The 17,961-nt window shown below is 38.2% G+C and overlaps 1 protein-coding gene across 2 annotated transcripts in view; it reads right to left on the bottom strand.

The window, feature by feature from the left end:
• The window catches only part of LDAH (lipid droplet associated hydrolase), a 127,846-nt gene that overhangs the window by 60,449 nt on the left and 49,436 nt on the right, over positions 1–17,961 (bottom strand). For both annotated transcript variants that reach the window (XM_075086717.1, XM_075086718.1), the window contains one exon: positions 11,708–11,877. In XM_075086717.1, the coding sequence (XP_074942818.1) occupies positions 11,708–11,877 (170 nt within the window). The remainder of the gene's footprint in view (positions 1–11,707; positions 11,878–17,961) is intronic.

The raw sequence follows: 17,961 nt of genomic DNA, 5'->3' as shown, positions 1-17,961 counted from the left end.
GTCTCTCCTTTTCAAGTGCTATGCATACACATCTGCAAACAGAACTTCAAAAGATCTTACCACATATCATAAAAAGTTCTTTGGGAAATCTGGCTTTCAATAGGGTGTTGAGCTCTTCTGAAAACATATGCTATGAATCCTAATTATTTTTGAAATTAACGTCTTGTTATATGTTTATGATTCCCTCATTTTTATAGAATCCTTTAACTTAGTTATTACAATATGAATCAAAATTTTTTTGAGATTCAAAATATCAAGATTTTATGAACAAAGCTGTTAAAATCCACAGGACTTGATAAATCCAGTTATTCTGCCATTTACCGTTCTAGACAACTTTTTATTTTTAGCCCTTCATTTCCTTTTAATTCTCATGCTTTACTTTGAGTTCTTGATGAATGATCACAGATTCTGCTTTTCAGTTTATTTTTCTTCCTTGTTCATTTGTACATTTGGCTACTTTAATGTCTTTTAACATCCTAGAAAAAATAATTCTTGTAGGTTTATTTGAATCCTGACTACATATATCTGAAAAGAAATTAGAAGTTTCATTAGCAGCAAAATAAACAGAATATTATAAAAAAAATCCATCTCTTGAAATCAAAATTATTTTTCTTATGTTTTCCTACTTTGAATCACCACAGACCAAAATCTTGGTTTCATATCGCTTCTATATTCAACTGAGCATTAAACCAAGTATGTTAAACAAGGTGACAGAAGTTGAAGTTCCAGTGAACTTTATGAACAAAATAGGATTTTCCTCAGAAAGTCTTGGGAATTAGTTTTTCCTCAGGCCTTCTTATCACAGACTTATGATCTAAACAAGCTAATCTCAGGGCAATTTTGTTATTGGCTCTGAAACTTACTCTTAAAAATGTGATCAATGTTAAAAACACTAATTTGCATTCATATGCTCGGTAATTACGTTCTGACGGATATACTGGTGATGATTTTGTGAACCCTGTCTTTTAATTGCACCAGACATCAATTTTAACTAAATTCACACTTGTGCTTTTAATTTTCACTCTACTATTTACCAGACTCCGAGAATCACAGCATGGTAGGGGTTGGAAGGGAATTCTGGAGATCATCTCCATGATCCACTACTCTGTCACCTTCACAGTGAAGTTTTTCCTCATGTTCAGGTGGAACTTCCTGTCTTTCAACTTGTGCCCATCGCCCCTTGGCCTGTCGTTGGGCACTAATGAAAAGAGCCTAGTCCCATCGTCCTGACACCCTCCCTTTAGATATTTATAGGTATTGATGAAATCCCCCCTCAGTCTTCGCTTCTCCAGGCTGAACAAACCCAAGTCTCTCAGCCTTTCCTCATAAGGGAGATGCTCCAGTCCCCTCGTCATCTTCGTAGCTCTCCGCTGGACTTGATCAAGCAGTTCCGTGTCCTTCTTAAACTGGGGGCCCAAAACTGGACACAGCACTCCAAATGTGGTCTCACCAGGGCAGGGTAGAGGGGGAGGATAACCTCTCTCGATCTGTTGGCCACGCTCCTTTTCATGCACCCAGGATACCATTGGCCTTCTTGGCCACAAGGGCACGTTGTTGGCTCATGGTCACCTTGCTGTCCAGCAGTGCTCCCAGGTCCTCCCCCACAGAGGTGCTTTCCAGTAGGTGAGCCCCCAGCCTGTACTGGTGCATGGGGTTGTTCCTCCCCAGGGGCAGGATCTTGCACTTGCTCTTGATGAATTTCATCACGTTCCCCTTGGCCCAGCTCTCCAGCCTGTCCAGGTCTCGCTGGGTGGCAGCACAGCCTTCTGGTGTATCAGCCACTCCTCCCAGCTTGGTATCATCAATGAAGCTGCTGAGGTTACACTCTGTCCCATCATCCAGGTCATTGATGAATATGTTGGACAGGACTGGACCCAGCACAGACCCCTGGGGAACACCACTAGTGACAGGCCTCCATCCAAACTCTGCTCCATTGATCACAACCCTCTGAGTTCTGTTGTTGAGCCAGTTCTCTGTCCACCTCACTGTCCACTCATCCAACACACATTTCCTTAGCTTGCCTGTGAGGAGGCTAAGGGAGACAGCGTCGAACGCCTTACTTGAGTCAAGATAGACGACATCCACTGCTCTTCTTTCATTGACCCAGCCAGTCACACCACCACAGAAGGCTATCAGGTTGGTCAAGCATGATCTTCCCTTGGTGCATCCATGTTGACTGTTTCTGATAACTGTTTCTGTTGCTGCTCTATCACCTTTCTGGGGATGGAGGTGAGGCTGACTGGCCTATAGTTCCCCAGTCCTCCTTCTCCCCCTTTTTGAAGATTGGAGTGACATTTGCTTTCCTCCAGTCCTCAGGCACCTCTCCTGTCATCCATGACCTTTCAAAGATGATGGAGAGTGGCTCAGCAAGAACATCCGCCAGCTCCCTCAGCACTCGTGGCTGCATCCCATCATGGCCCATGATTTTTGAGGATCCAGTTTGCCTAGGTGATCTCTGACCGAGTCCTTCTCAACCGATTGTAAGTCTTCCTTTCTCCAGATTTGTCCTCTCCTCTCTGGGGGCTGAGATGCCTGATTGCCAGCCTTAGCAGTAAAGAGTGTGGCAAAGAAAGCATTCAGTAACTCCGTCTTCTCTGCATCTCCGTCCCCTCTGATCTTCAGCATTTCTGGACTGTAAGATTTCCTGACTCAGAAAGGTACTGATCTATATGTAATCTAGTATTTCTCACAGAGGTCTAGGACTGAGCAGGTGATCCTTACCTGCTTCATTGACTTGAAAAATCACACAAGGTTTGTTATGTATACACTTGGCAGTACTGTGCAGAAATGCATTATTTGTTTTCAAAATACATAAAAGGTAGTATTAAGAATTAATTACATACATATGTCAAAAGCCTTTTCTAGGAGGCAGAACAGAGCTTTAATAGTTACTGTACCTTACCTTTCGGGTATCTGTATTGCTGTTTTTAGGAGAGACATTTAGGAATCAAATGATAAGACAAACTGACAGTGTATAGTCCCTGGTCGATATTTGGTAGATATAAAAAGAGTGGACTTAAAAATTATTTTTGTTTCATTTAATGTATATACTTTTATTGCTGTTTTTAAGGCTATCATACTGCCATCTTTAAGCTTTTTTTTTTTTTCTAAACTGAGTTTCTATATTGACACTTTTTGATCAGATATTGAACTCAACCAGGCAAATCCACAACTCAGCTACCCCCTTTCAGGTGTTGACAATATGATGAACTATAGCTTCCATGTGGCTCTCATGAGCGGAGCCACAGTGTACTAACACAATATAACAGAAACATGGCATGAAATACTTGTGAGCAGCCTAAAACAGAGCAATTCAAGTCAAGGTTAACTTTGAAAAGCTCTCTTTGGCCCAGATAATCAGGCATGAGCTTTGGCCAAGTAGGCTGACAAGCACCACAAACCTCATCCAAACCTTCCATTCATGCTTCCTTGGCAAACTCTAGGTTTTGGGTTAGAAGTTTAAGATCTCCACAGCGATGACACAGAAGATCTTGGAAAGGGCATAGTTCAACAGGTAATCCTTTGCAACAAGAAACTTTGAAAATGTACATGTTCTTAATCCTAAAGTTTTGTATTGCCAAAAAATCCAGAATTTTATCATCTTATATTGGTCACTTGAGTCTCACCTTTCATTGTCTCTTGCTTGCTACTTCTACAGTTACAAGCAAGGACAAGTCTGCATTGCAGACTTATAAAGTAGAGCCCTCTGGAAATCTCTTCTACTTTTTTCTCTCCTTTTTGTGGGGGGAACAACTTTAAAGCATAAATCCTGTCATCTCATTTTAGAGGAAGTTGGATTGCTAATGAGCAGGCAGTTATACACTGTTGACCACAGCATATTTGGTCAATGTAAGAGTCAAAAGATGGCAACATGTGTAACAAACAGACTACACAATGTATGATTAAAAGCTGATTTCTCTGCTTAAGACAAGAAAGCAGAAAACAAAAACAGACACAAAGCAATAATCATCAGGTATCTTCACAGCATGACTGAAGACTATTCTCAAGTTGTTGATTGCATTTCAGCTCCTGATAGGTTTAGTTATTTGATCATAATTGATATAGTTCATGCCACTTTGGTTTGAAGCCAATTTTCTTTGATAAAAATAATATTCTTAATGTGGAGAGAGATGCATGCCTCTCCCTGGTGATTCCTTATTTTATTTGCCCTTAGGCATTTTACATCTGAAGATGTATCACCTTCCACAGTTTCTCATTACATTTTAAGTTTCCTGAGTTTTTCTTTGTATCCCTGAGACATTTCACATTCTTTTGTCCTCTATATTACAAGGTGGGTTGTTTGTCTGTGAAGAGAACAGTAATTTCAGGCAGACCTATGCAGCACATGGCAATCTAGACAGTGCCTGTTCCTGTTCACAAAGGCGGTGTCCAGTGAGGGTTGCACAAAAAATCCCGTCTGCCTGTTGACTGCTGCATTTTCTTAGAGTTTACATTTTTTAAGGCTTTTTTTTGGCGGGGAGGGGTAGAAAAGAATATGACTGGGACCGTTAGGATTAGAGTCTGTCATCAAGCCAGTGAAAATAATGGTTGCTAGTGGTCTCTTGGGTGAGCTGACACTCTCAACCCCATTCCAGAGTTATCAACCTTTCACCGATGACATTCTGAAGTTTTGTTGAGCTTTTAAATTCAGGCTGGTGGCCTTTTATGAGTGTCTCAGGCAAAAGTCAGTATCTCTCTAACAAATCTTTGTTTGCCATGAACTCACCCACTATTGCTCTTTGCTTTCCAGCCTCCCACCCCAAAGAGAGAAGGTTTTATGCTTGTCTTAGGTTTTCATATGAAGGTTGTTTTCATTTTTTTCCATTTTTTTCTTTTAAGTCTCTCCACAAATCTTTGTAGAAACTTCCTTGATGCTTCAAAGATACTGTATCTTATTTATTTTATTTGGTCAGGTTTAATAAATCATCTGCATTACTTCTCATTTTTTCCAAATAAGAGAGCTCTGTAATGTTTGCATATGCACCAAGTTCATATTCTTTGCTTTACTGGCTATTCCCCTAGATTTACTGATATTTCCTGAGGCATCACTGAGAGAACATACTCATCAGAACTTTGTCATCTGTTGCAAGGTGGATTATGCAGACTCTGCAACATGTATACCACCAACTAAAGCAAATTTTAGTCTAATTGCTGGCTCAGACCACCTGTGCTTCTTTGTATATGCTCCAAAAGACTTGCTATCTATCAAGAACTGATAGAGAGAACTGCCAAATATATATATTATAGCAACAGTTCAATTCAGTGACCAACTTAAAACACCCATAAAGTTAAATTAACATGCACATCTCACTGAAGGCAGCTGAACTTAGACTAATTATTAAATCTGGGTAAAACTCTGTTAGAGGCTTTGATTTTTGCTCCCGCGACACTTAAAGGGGGATGAAGGGTACATATCAGCCCAATGCTGTATGCTTGCCTTTTTAATATGTAGCTCCTTTATCCGGACGGATGGACTCATGGAGAAGAAAAATACATCAGACTGAGTTTAGTTTTATATTATGGCCTAGAAATAAGCAGCTCTCTTCACAAGATACACATTTATTTGAAATGTATAACAATTCCCTTCTGCAGTTGGCTAAGTACAGCCATCCTGTGTTTCCTGCATAATAATTTTGCAAAATGTTGTCATTGGGTTTGCGTTACTCTAAGTCTTTTAAACATTTTAATTTTTATAGGGTTTTTTTTGCACTTTATCATTTAAGCTTGCAAGTAACATGAAATTTGTATAAAAATAGTGTTTCTCTGTTCTGTTTCTCCAGATCATGATCCCTACTGCTAGACATAACTACATATCCATATTCCACCCATCACTGCCTGCAATCCATTAAGGAACCAAGAGCAAAGAGTTCTCAGCAAGAACATATCAAAACATGTCTGCACAAACCAAGGGCATTTATTCACGCATCAACTGTGCTGTTGGTTACACTGCACCCTGGCACATAGATCTACAAAGTATAATCCTCTGCATGAGAGAAGACATTACCTCTCTTCAGAAATCTTCTGGCTATTTTTCTATTTTATGCAGTCTCACTGTACTCTTCAAAAGATTGGAGATAAGCTTACTTTTGTAAGCGAGGTGGTAAAGGTGGTAAAAAATTTATTTGTTCACTAAGCATATTTTAAACTTGATAACCATCAGTGAGATCACCAGAAGTTAATTTACCCAGACAACAGGTATGTAAACTGACTTTGTTTAAAGTACTGTGACATCTAATTTAGGTAATCAACATTTGAATTAGATGCTATTATGTTAAACAAATCTTTAAAAATAGCATAAAAATTTATATTCGTGTTTATCTCAGGTGTGTTTATATTTTCATTTTCTTTCTATTTCTAAAATACACTAGAACTTCTAAGGTCATCAGAACCTGCTAAATTAGTGTCCTTTCAGAAGACATTTTCTGTAATGATGACACCACCAGTCTTGGATTACATATATAGGTACTAATCTCAGCAAAACAGGAACTGAGCAAATGGCATTGCCTTCATACAGTTGTTCTCTCATACATTCATGCTGTTGAAAACATTCTCTTTTCATCTCAAAGGTCAGACATGCTTAGCAGTTTCTGTACTGTTAAAAAAATCTCCCTCTTTCTATCTCATAGCCTAGTAGTCCCTGTGGATTTCCAGTAATTCTATACTTAAGAATTTTGTTTTCTTGTAGAAACACGCGAATTTATAAACACGGTGACTTCTCTTTCCTAACATTATGAAAGTGCTTCCCCAATTCATAATTAAGTTTTCAACACAACTGAAACCATATTATTAACGTAAAGAGTGACTGCATTTAATTCTGTATCACAATAAATCACTTCGCAGAGGCATTCTGACATGTTTCTCTCTCTTACAGCCTAATTCTACTTTCACTAAAATTAGGGGGAGCTTTCCAAGTACTTCAACAGAAAGGAACTAAGTGTTAACCAGAGTCAAAAGAACCAACTTGATTCAAGGCTGAAAGGCAGCAGTGAGAGAATCTAATACTTGTCCAAGTGAGACTTTAAACCATTACTAAACAACCTACATGCTCCTTCCTCCCTCCCCATAAGTAACTATTCTCATCACACAAAAAGATGTGAAAACCAACTCATTGCGCAGGTGGGATCTTTTTGCTATGATGGCCAATTATGCATCTGCCAACAGTGACAAAATAAAATTCTCCCCTTGTCCAGTTCAGCTCTTGGGAGAAGCAAAAGCTTAAAAAAAAAAGAAAAAAAAAGACACCTACTTGAAGTGTCTGTTTTTGGGAAACTGTATTTCAAAAAGAGGATTATCTCTGCCAGTAAACTTTGGAAAAGCTTTGATAACTTACAGAACTGACGTTGACCAACAGACTTGAAAAATGAAAGCCTGAGTAATGAATATCTAAACATGGGAATATTCCTGATTAAATTAATGTGTGAACATTCCTGTCCAGAATGAACCTAGAATACATTCAAACCTATTATTAATTAAATAAATTAAGCTTTTTTTTAAATAGATTAAGCTATATCAGAAAAATAGATTTGGTTTAGAATCAGAATGTTTTACGTGACTTTTTCAGGAAAGCTAATTCACTTTAAACTTCATATTCTGTCTTACTGTAAAACAGTATTTATGGACAGACTTTCACACATTTTTAAGAGAGATTTCTTTCATTTTTTCTGTAAGTGAATAATGATTTATTGCATTTTATGTTGCACACAAAGATACACTGCGATGCAAACTATTTATTGCCATTTTTCACTATTTGGGTAAAGCTTCTTTTAAAGAAAACTACTTCTATATACACAAGTAATTTCTCACACACACTGGAAAAAAAAACCTCCCTGGCCAAAAGATGTCAAAGAAAAGAGCATTTCTGAAATTTCATATCCCAAACAATGTCTTTGTCAGAAGGGCCATGTGCAGAGATGTCTTCTCCCACTAAGATGTGTTGCAAAGGGCTGCAGGTGACCGGGAAGAAGCAAATTTCTAGAAAATAAAAAAAATAAAAGCTAACAGAGATGTGACATCTGTCATTCTGTTGTGTGCCTGTAAGCCATCAATGTCTCCACCCAAGCTGTTCACAACAAATAGAACGTGGCCTTTTGGTTGAAGTACGAAGCCACAAAATGAAGCCTACATATGTCACACTAAAGGTGTGATTTAGGGGAGCACCAGGGGTAATAAAAGACCCTATTACTAACAATGCAACAACAGCAACTTTGTAATGACAGAAAAGACAGACTAATCTATTTTCAGCTAAATTAAAAAAAGAATGATACAATATATTTCTGGCTTTTTCTAACCTCAGAAGTAACAACAGTAACGTTTAATAGATGAAAGCTCCTTCGTTTTTTTTAACTGGTTTGAAAAATTTAAAAAAGAAGAAAGAAATAAAGCTACCATGCACATAGAGGAGCATCATCTAAAATAACCGTATTCAAAAAGCTCCAACAAAATGCTTCCACTGAGGTCATTCAATCCCTGTGACCATTAATGATACTAATAATGGGTGAAACATTTTTAGATGGATTATAAACTGGCTAAACAGACAGAAAACCAGCAAGAGGGATATGTAGCCAATTTCAGTAGTTCAAAAGGTTAACAAAAAATGCCCAATACCTCCTGTTAGGCCTGTTGAATTTATTTGTAAAAGTGAATGAATAGCAACAGCATTTTAGACATCATAAAATAATTTAGAATAGTCAGCAATGAAGAAATGTTTGCTTAACTCAAGAAAGCTTGGTTAGCAGACAGCCTCCTGATGGGTGAAAGTCAGTACAGATTTCTGAAGAATAAGACACACTGCAGAAACCTTATACACTACGTACATGACCAGATCCTGAACAAGTTGTAGCTCCTCAAGTGAAAGACCTGAATGCAATTCATATACAGACAAAAGAAAAAACATGAAAATATGATTATGCTACTCTACAAATTTGTGGAATTGTTAAATGCTCACTATGTTATTTTGTTATACTCATCAGATTTCTTGAAAGAAAGTACAGCCCAACAGACGTCTGACTGGAAGAGAACACAGTGAAGGAAAGCTAAGGCAGATGCACACGAACGTGTGCACAGAAATGATGTGAGACGGTTTCCGAGTTGTGAACTTGTTTTATACACAACTCTTCCAACTTAGGTTTTGTTGATTATTATTTATAAAACCAACTAAGTTCTAGCAATACCCAAGAAACTTTGGCGCCATTGAGACACAGTAGCAATGCACGGTTTTGAATTGTATATTACAGAGATTTTATTGGCTTAAACTGACACATACTCAGAGGTTTTAAACTCTCCCTCCTCAATCAGTTGTACAGGAAGAGCAATGCTTACATTCTATGATGGTTTCACTCATTAATAAGTGTTAATTTATTACCACAAAGGGGCTGGCATTTCAAAAGCATCATTACAAATGAAAGACTAAAGCTGTAACAGATGATAGAATTTCATTAGCAAGGAAGTATGTCAATCTTTAATTTAAATTAATGATCAAACAGACTGTTTTAGGAAAGACTCAGTCGTGTCACCAGCAAAGCACACGGAAATCCTCCAAGTAAGGATCTGTATTTTAGACGAGAATGCCTGGAGGATGTAGCTTAGTTAAAGGCATCAACCTAAGACTAAGCTTGTGTTAAGGGATCTCCCGAATAAACTCTTAACAGAATCCTCCCTGAGAGTCAACAGAGAAATAGGGATTGGGTCCAAAATTGAATTTATCCTGGGGTAAACTGGCAATTCCTGTTTCACCTCCCTTTTAATGAAATAAGAAAGCATTATTGCACAGAAGTTTAAGAAGAAAAAACCACAGTACCCCATTAGCCGGCAGAGCACAAGGGCCTAAGAAATTAGCAGCAATCACAGTCAACAGATGAAGAGCAACCAGGAAGGAGTGATAAGGAGATAGTACCTTCTCCTTTTCATGCACACTAGCTCAAGTCACCAGGCTCCCTCCTCTTTGTACAAGAGAGGGACAACCTACTCTAGATGTGGTTAGATTATGAAAGGGCTTTAAATTGTGTAACAAAAATAAAATATGCTAAACATACACTCCCAATATAAACTTTTACTGAATTATTTGAACAATAAATACAACACATTAACCTCTAGCTCAGAATAATAAACTGTAAGCAATCAAAGGCTCTTAAAGCAGAGAATTTAAGACCAAAACCAAAACTCATGTAATAAAAGAATACCGCATAAGAACTACACAAAAATAAAATCAAATGATCTAGCTACTAAAATACACATATGTGCTCAAAATCTTGTGGGAATCAAATATTCCAGTAAAAATAAAGGGAGAGACGGAAACACAAGTTTCTTATTATCACACTTCATATGTTACAAAAGCTAACAGTTAACTTATTTTTGGCAAAGGGACAAAGGTTGCACAACACTCTGGCTTACACAAATATTTTCTATTGTTAAACGCATCTTAAATGTAGCTTGTCATATATTAACTTCATGCACACAGTGCACCATGCAGTCTAAGAATGTCCCAAAGATCCCTACGTTTCAAAACATTGACGAATAGCATGCTGCCAGTATCCAGTGAGCCAGGTGTAAAAAAATTACTCAACAATTCATAGTTTAATTGAAACCAGATAAAATAATTTGTGTAATAAAGACTGTACGGATGTTGACCAAAGAAAAGTTGATATTTTTGGACGAATTACTGCATATATTTTCTAGAACACTCCCTCTTGAAAAGATAAAACCGAAATAAAAGTTCTCTCAAAAAAAGTGCCCTTGTTTATAACGACAAAGTGAAATATGCTTGTGGAAATATATCAGGTTAACCTCATGTTTCACATTTGTAGTTGCTGTTTTCCTTTTAAGGAAAAAAAAAAGTTGAACGTGCAGTGGATATTGTTACGAAGAAGTGGAAGAACCTACTCTCGCATATATTAAACACAGACTTTATGCTAACGCTGCACTTCCTTACACCAAAGATTTTATAATGTACAGGAAGAGGCAATGATTTAGCAAGAATGAATGTTTAGGAATAAAAATTCAGTATGATTCATTCATCATCGGCTAGCAGAGTCAGTTATTACTGAGCCCTAAGTTTGCCATTTCCAGAATCACAAGGACACTGTCCTGCCTCAGCCTTCTTATTGCTTCACAGCGACAAATGTTCAGATACACAAGAACATGCAGTAACACCTCCCACTCTCATCGAGTCACGCAAACCAAGACTGAGTTGCAGAAGCAATGATATATGCATATATATTAAATTTTTAAAACAATGTCCTTCATTGTAGTACTCATCACTATTTATATTACTATTCCTTTCCATACATTTCCACATTTATAGCCAGCAATCTGCTTGCCTTGAGATAAGAAGCTGTTATTAAAACTGCAACCAGTCTTAGCTTTTGGAATAGTAATATAATGTAATTGCCACATATCTAGTGATCTGGTTTTAAATTATTTGAAGATGAGAAGACAACAAGAAAGTCCTAAACATATTTATCACCATTATTAATCATTAATATTACAAGGGCATTTAAAGGTCCAAATTCAGAGTAAAAACTTTATTTTCCATCAAACTGCTTTATTATATGTTACTAGGATTAGTCATTAATGGTTTTATTTCATTTTAGTTGAAAGTTTGTACATAGCAGAATAGAGCTTCCACAGGAAAGACTCGGCATTACCCATAGGCTAAGTATGTGCACCGCTTTGCTAATAATATAACTCCCGTTCTATAAGGTTAATGTACCTGAAGTTCTGATGCTCGCTTCATCATCTCCAGTGTGATGTAGCAACCAATAGAATGAGCAATCAGTACCAGTTTTATATCCTTTGATACATTCTTTTTCAGGAAGTTCAGTTTATGCTCTACTTGTCCGTTAAGTCCAAAAACATCCTCTAGCTCCTTAATATCTGTGTCTGAAACAGAAAAGAAGTCCTTTGTTTTAATAATAAAAATTTCAAGTATGTAATTTTTTTTCACTTGCTTGGAAAACTCTGAAATAAATAATCTTTTTAATTAAAAAAAACCCACAAACAAAAACAAACGTAAAAATTTAATTTTAAGTTACCACCACAGGTAAATATAGACTGATGAATCACATGTACAGGATGTGAAGCTTATGTGAAGCTGCAGAACCAGGGAAGGATACAGAAACACACGGAACTTGATGGCACACCATCTAGCATTGTGTTCCCCTTCGTTCAGTGTAAGACCAAACTCAAGGAAATGGATCAGTTTAAATCAATCCATCTTTACATTGAGATCAGGACCTGCAATAGCAATACTGGCCAGGCTCAAGAGTCCCTTCACTCCAGACAAACTATCATATATGTTATTATGCACTAAGAACATTCATATATCCAAACTTTCCTGTCTTACAATAAAGATGCACAAAAAAGTCCCATGGAATGAGGAAGCGTATGAAATTCATGTGTGTCACATGGAGCACTAGCATTTACATGAACTACCCCTACTTAGACAGGTACTTTTCACTGACAATCCAGCTACAAAAGAGATGATCAGGTTAGAGCTTCATGGTTCTAGGTTATTGTGCAATTTCATTCCTGTTTTGCCAGGGACCTCCTACAGGAGCTTGGGCAATGACTTACAATGAGGACTTCACTACTCGCTTCCTAGCCAGTCTACAGGCAAGGATGATCTGGTGCCTGTACCAATTTACAGCAAATTGGGCATCTTTAACTCTTGCTTAGGAGGTGACATGGCTCTCAAGTTCCCCAGTCTAAGGGGTTCACAGCTCTTTAATCTGCTAGAAAAGTGTTCTACCCACTAAACTAAAAGTTATATTAAGGATACACCACTCCAATATAAGCTGGACTACTCAGTGGAAAAGACTGTAAGAAGAAATATTGAAAAAAAGAATGCAGGAAAAGAGGCAGAAAGCATGAAGGAACATATGCCTACAGCTTAACTGAAAGAGATGCCCTGGTACTAATATCTCTTAGTCTCTTAAATCCATGTTATTATCTCAGGGCTCAGTTTCGTACTCCAGTTTAAAACCCTGACCTTTTACTCTCCTTACACGTTGACTTGCAATGCAGCTTTAGTCTGGAATAAGCCAAATTTCCCTGCAGCATGGTTCAGACACAGGATGGGGACTGGCTCATTACTGAGCCATGGTCCTACAGATAGCACAAAAGTTCCTGGCAAAAGCCACCCACGTCCAACAATTCAGGAGCAGCTCACACAGGTAGCACACACACAGCCCTAACCAGCCCATCAAGTATTAGCTGTTCAACTTCCCACTTGGTTTCTTCTGACGTCCTCTGCATCAGTTCCCTACATGAAAGACAGCTGTGGGACAAAGTATCCATCAGGCAGAGACACTGTAAAAATACATACATTAAAGAGACTGAAAGGCACTGAAAATCTACCATAAGAGAAAGTTAGCTAGCAGCATAGATCCATTTCAGATATAGTTGGTTTTGTGCCTGGTTGGAGAAAGTGATAACTGAAGCCTTTCTGCTGCTGCCTGTGAACACAGTTCATCAAATTATAAAGACTGACTGTTTTTTTAATATGCGCTTTGATGCAACTGGTCAGTAAATTTGATGGCAATTGGTCAGTAACCTCAAATGCTAAAAATTACTAATGCTGCTGTAGTGAAGTTATTGGGCAATGACAGTGATCGTATTAATTGGTAGCCTAAGTGCGCTGGCACTATATTGCCTTTTTGATCCTCTGTATGAAACATAACTGTTTGAAGAAAAATAATTGCTAAAGCATGTGGTCTGATGCCTTTTTCTTGTGAGCTTAAGCTATTACCACAAAGGTCATAACAAAATCCTTCAGTTAAACTAATATTTCTACTGAAACTACTAATGGTCATATCCCAGCATAATTTATAGCAGTTTACTCTAAATGAAAAGGGGGGTTAGTAAAACAGACTCAAAGAAAGCAAAATTAGATGAGAATTAATATTTTGCCTATTAGGCTTTCTACAAGGAATGGAAAACAAAGAGCTTGCTTTGTTTTCCAAAAGAGTAAATAAAAGCCTAAGGCCAAAACATTGTTTTTAAACTTAGTTTCTATTTTTAGCAAAAGCTGCCTTTCCTACTTTTTATTTATTTACACAGTAGCTTAACCTCATGCAGGAGTAGGCTGTCTACATCGCAAGTCTAATTAAGGGTATATATAACACACATAAACCACAGCATACTAGAAATATGATGGCCCACAGCAACAAGTGAAAGAGTCTGTTAGGTTGACTATATGTATGTTACCGTGTGTTCAATTAAGCAGGTCAATTTTCCTTTGTAAACATTTGCTATCATTTCCATACTGTTTTAGTCAGGCACTGCCACCTCCAGTGATTTACCAGCATGTCTTTTAACGTTCCATTCATAGCTTCAGTTCTTGAAAATAAGTGATTTTAAAAGAATTTCAGCTTATTTCCAGGTTAGAGCAAGGGAAAAGGATACCTCCTTCTATAGTAGGTGTATAAAGCTTCTAGATAACTTCTCATGATTCACAAGACCCCAGAAACAAAGCAGGGAACAAAACAGGTTTTTATTTGCATTGTTCAATCACAGGAGGTTAATGGCTGCTTTTTACTACACGAATTCAACATTAGAGGCAATGAACTACTAGAGACAATGAACACTGCTGCAATGCAATTAATAAACAATACAGCAAAGACAGTCTAGCACAGTCTCATCATTTTCTAAGCTAATGTAGATAACTATGTTAGACGAATACAGTTACTTGCTTCAGTTATTCAAGACATTAGATACCTAATTTAATATTTAGTTACCTAATAAAAAGCAGCGCTGAGATTCAGGGCAATATTGGCAACTGTTACTGATTTCAGCAGAGATGTGCTTATTCAGAACCAGTTTTGTTGCCACAGCAAGAACCCCAAGGAAGGAAGTGCATCATACAGGCGGGATTAAGAGTAGAGAGAAAATAAGGGCTTTTTCCTCACTTACCCAGACTTGGGATTAGGACTTCAGCACACCCAACTCAAGCCTGTGCACTAGTGCTTTCTTAAGGCAGCAAGGAAGAGCAGAGCAGAGCTTGCAGAAGCAGTTTTTAATTGGATGGGTTAGTTACGATTGATGATGGTCACAGAGACCTGTTATACTGCACTGGGCCGAAGCACCCTCAGCGCAGCCCTGCTCAGCGCCACTCAGAGCAAGGATGCTCAGACTGCACATCCACTGGCCACATACAGGTACAACCTCTCCAAGACTGAAAGTGAGTCCTGACAGCCAGTGCTGACCCCAGAGACTTGTTTCAGCTGTTTAACACAACTTTTGCTTTTCTTCTGAAATGCTGGTTTGTTCCCAAAACAAATCGCACTGGCACTGCTCCTAGAGAAGCCACGCTGGAGGATGAGCGTGCAGTGTGGGGTCTGGTACACACAAAACTCTCGCCATCACACACTGGCCCTCCACTCTTGTCAGGTGAAACTCCAATGTCACATAACCCTATATTGAAATACGGATCCTATTTTTCTTCTGGACAAATACAAAATTCAGTGTCATTTCATGTTTCCCCAACAGAAATGCTACGCTTCTAATAGTCCAAAATATGTGAGAGCTGGGCTGCGTCACAGGTTTGGAAGATTTATTTATTTATTTTACAGAACAAAATCACCCAGGGATTATCCAAAGTCAACATGAATTTCTTGGGTGGAGAAGCTTAAATGAATTCTTTATATAAGCAAACAGACTTGCACAAACACACTGGCAGTCAGCACTCTGATGGCTCTACATCAGAGAAGGGACCAGAGTTACTTCACCTCAGGTGTGGAATAAATGGCATGGCTGAAGTAGAGCTCATTTAAGCAGTTTTCAGATAGTAGAAATTATATGACTTGTACCTTATGCTGCAAACACCCCGTCTGGGCCAAGGCATGTGATTTTAAGACTTTATTTAGCTGAAGCGTATTAAAAGAAATACTGTATTTCTTTATTTTCTTTGGCAAAGCATTAATCTTCTGATGTACTTTCAGAAAAACAAATGCGCAATCACTTTAATGAATCTCTTTCTCTGACCTCTGCTAAACCCACAGTCAGAAAACAATGATAGATTAAAATAAAGTGTTTGCTCTAAGATTAGTTGACAGGTTAATCTTGCTAGGAAAGAGGACTTTGGTTTTCAGGGAAATAACAGGGAACTGTGTTTGTTTGTTCTTCTGCTGTGTATGCAAGGGATATTCTTAGGAGGAAAAAGAAAGCATATCGGTTATATGGGTAGACTTTAGACTGGAGAGTCATAAAATATAGCTTTTCATTAAAAAGTCCCCAAAAATCACAGACTCCTTTTTACAAGATGATTTCAAAAGATAGGGGAGGCCAGATTTTCTACCACTACCCTCAAATTTGTGCATATAATTTCTGCATGTCTTTGTACTTCCATAATTTTACATGGGAATGCTTGTGTGTCCAAACTCCCAGCTACCCTGGTCGCAGCAGGTGACTGAACACTGGAGCTGAGTACATATGGACACTTGTCCACCTGTCATGGAGTGACTTTAAAGTCTGCCCCAGGATCCACTCATACAGAAGGCCTCCAAATTACTCATGAACAAGTAAGGAACTGTGTGAAAAGGTAACTTGTAATTACATGCCATGAAGGAAAGGGAGGTAAAAACCACTACTCCACCTGCACAGTATCTTCTTCCCTGGGTCATGTACTCTAGGAGTACCAGGGTATCCAAGAACAAACTCCAACGAACCTAGCATACAAACTCTCGTGGTCATGAATTTTCAGAACCAGGCCTTTTACAGGATAAGGGCAAGTAAGTGTCTGGAGACTGAACCGGGGTCTGGTAAAAGATTCACCTCCGCTCTGAAGATCCTGCTCATTTCAGCTGCCTGATGCATCACCACACTGCTTAATGTTAACAGTGAGGAGAAATAACAAGCTTAAACACATGAAACTGCAGTAACATCACACAGAATCACAAGTTGGAAGGGACCTCAGGGATCACAAGAAAGTACCAAGAGGAAGAAAAGCAAAGAGGGTGAAGATACTGAAAGGTCAGTGATGATATGACAGAGTATGAAAGGGAAGGCACAAAGCATCAAGTACGGCCAACCAAATAGGTCAGGAGACCTAGTTCAGGGTCACATTAAGTCCACTGCATCTCCATCATATACTGTAAATGCAACCAATGCGTAAGGCTAAGTCTTTTAGACATTACGCCCCACCTGCTTTTTCCACTACAAATACAGACAAACACTGGTGGGAGGAGCAGCAGTTGTGCTTGAGTAACTACTGCTTAGATAGAGAAACGTGGGGAAAGTTTTATTTTTGCCTTCACGTAGTGACAGACAGAAAGCAACCCCACAACTAAATTACTCAGAAGGATTACCTGTTAAACTGGCATGCTTAGTCAGAAGTCTAATTCTAAAAACTAAAGAAATAATTTTATTGTTTTTGTTCCTATAGCAAAACACAGTAATTCCTTACAAGTGAATGATGCCATCTGAAAATGTTTAACTACAACTGTACGCTTAAAACATGAGATTTCAGGTTTGTGGATCCAGTATGGCCAAATGTGTTAGAAAACACACCCCCTAAAGATATAGTGCTTAAATCCTGAATGTTTTACCCAATCTTTCGTTTGATTATTGAACCCTGGATAGTTTGTATCAGCAAGCAATAAAATGCCAAAGAAATGGGATGGAAACCGTGGAAGAATGCTCAGTAAATACTGAAGAACTCCTCCTGACACCAGGAACCAGGTCTTAAAGCACTGTGTTTTAGATTAACCCTTAGACCTTAATCTGGCCTTAGTACCCTCAGGAACTGTTCATGTAACTTTTAAGATAAACACACCACTCATTAGTGTTTACTGGAGCAATTACTTTTTGTAAAGGTATCCTCCACAAATAAATTAGCATTTACTCAAGATACTGAAGTGATCATATGTATTATTTTCTTTATTAGAAAAATAACAAGAGCTTAATTTACAAATTGAACTACTGATTTCCTTTGCTATCTACATACCTGTTGCTGGTACACTTGTTTAA

The sequence above is a fragment of the Phalacrocorax aristotelis genome, chromosome 3 (genome assembly GCF_949628215.1).
Source record: "Phalacrocorax aristotelis chromosome 3, bGulAri2.1, whole genome shotgun sequence".
NCBI classification, from domain to species: domain Eukaryota; kingdom Metazoa; phylum Chordata; class Aves; order Suliformes; family Phalacrocoracidae; genus Phalacrocorax; species Phalacrocorax aristotelis.
This window is presented reverse-complemented; position numbering and strand designations above follow the sequence as displayed.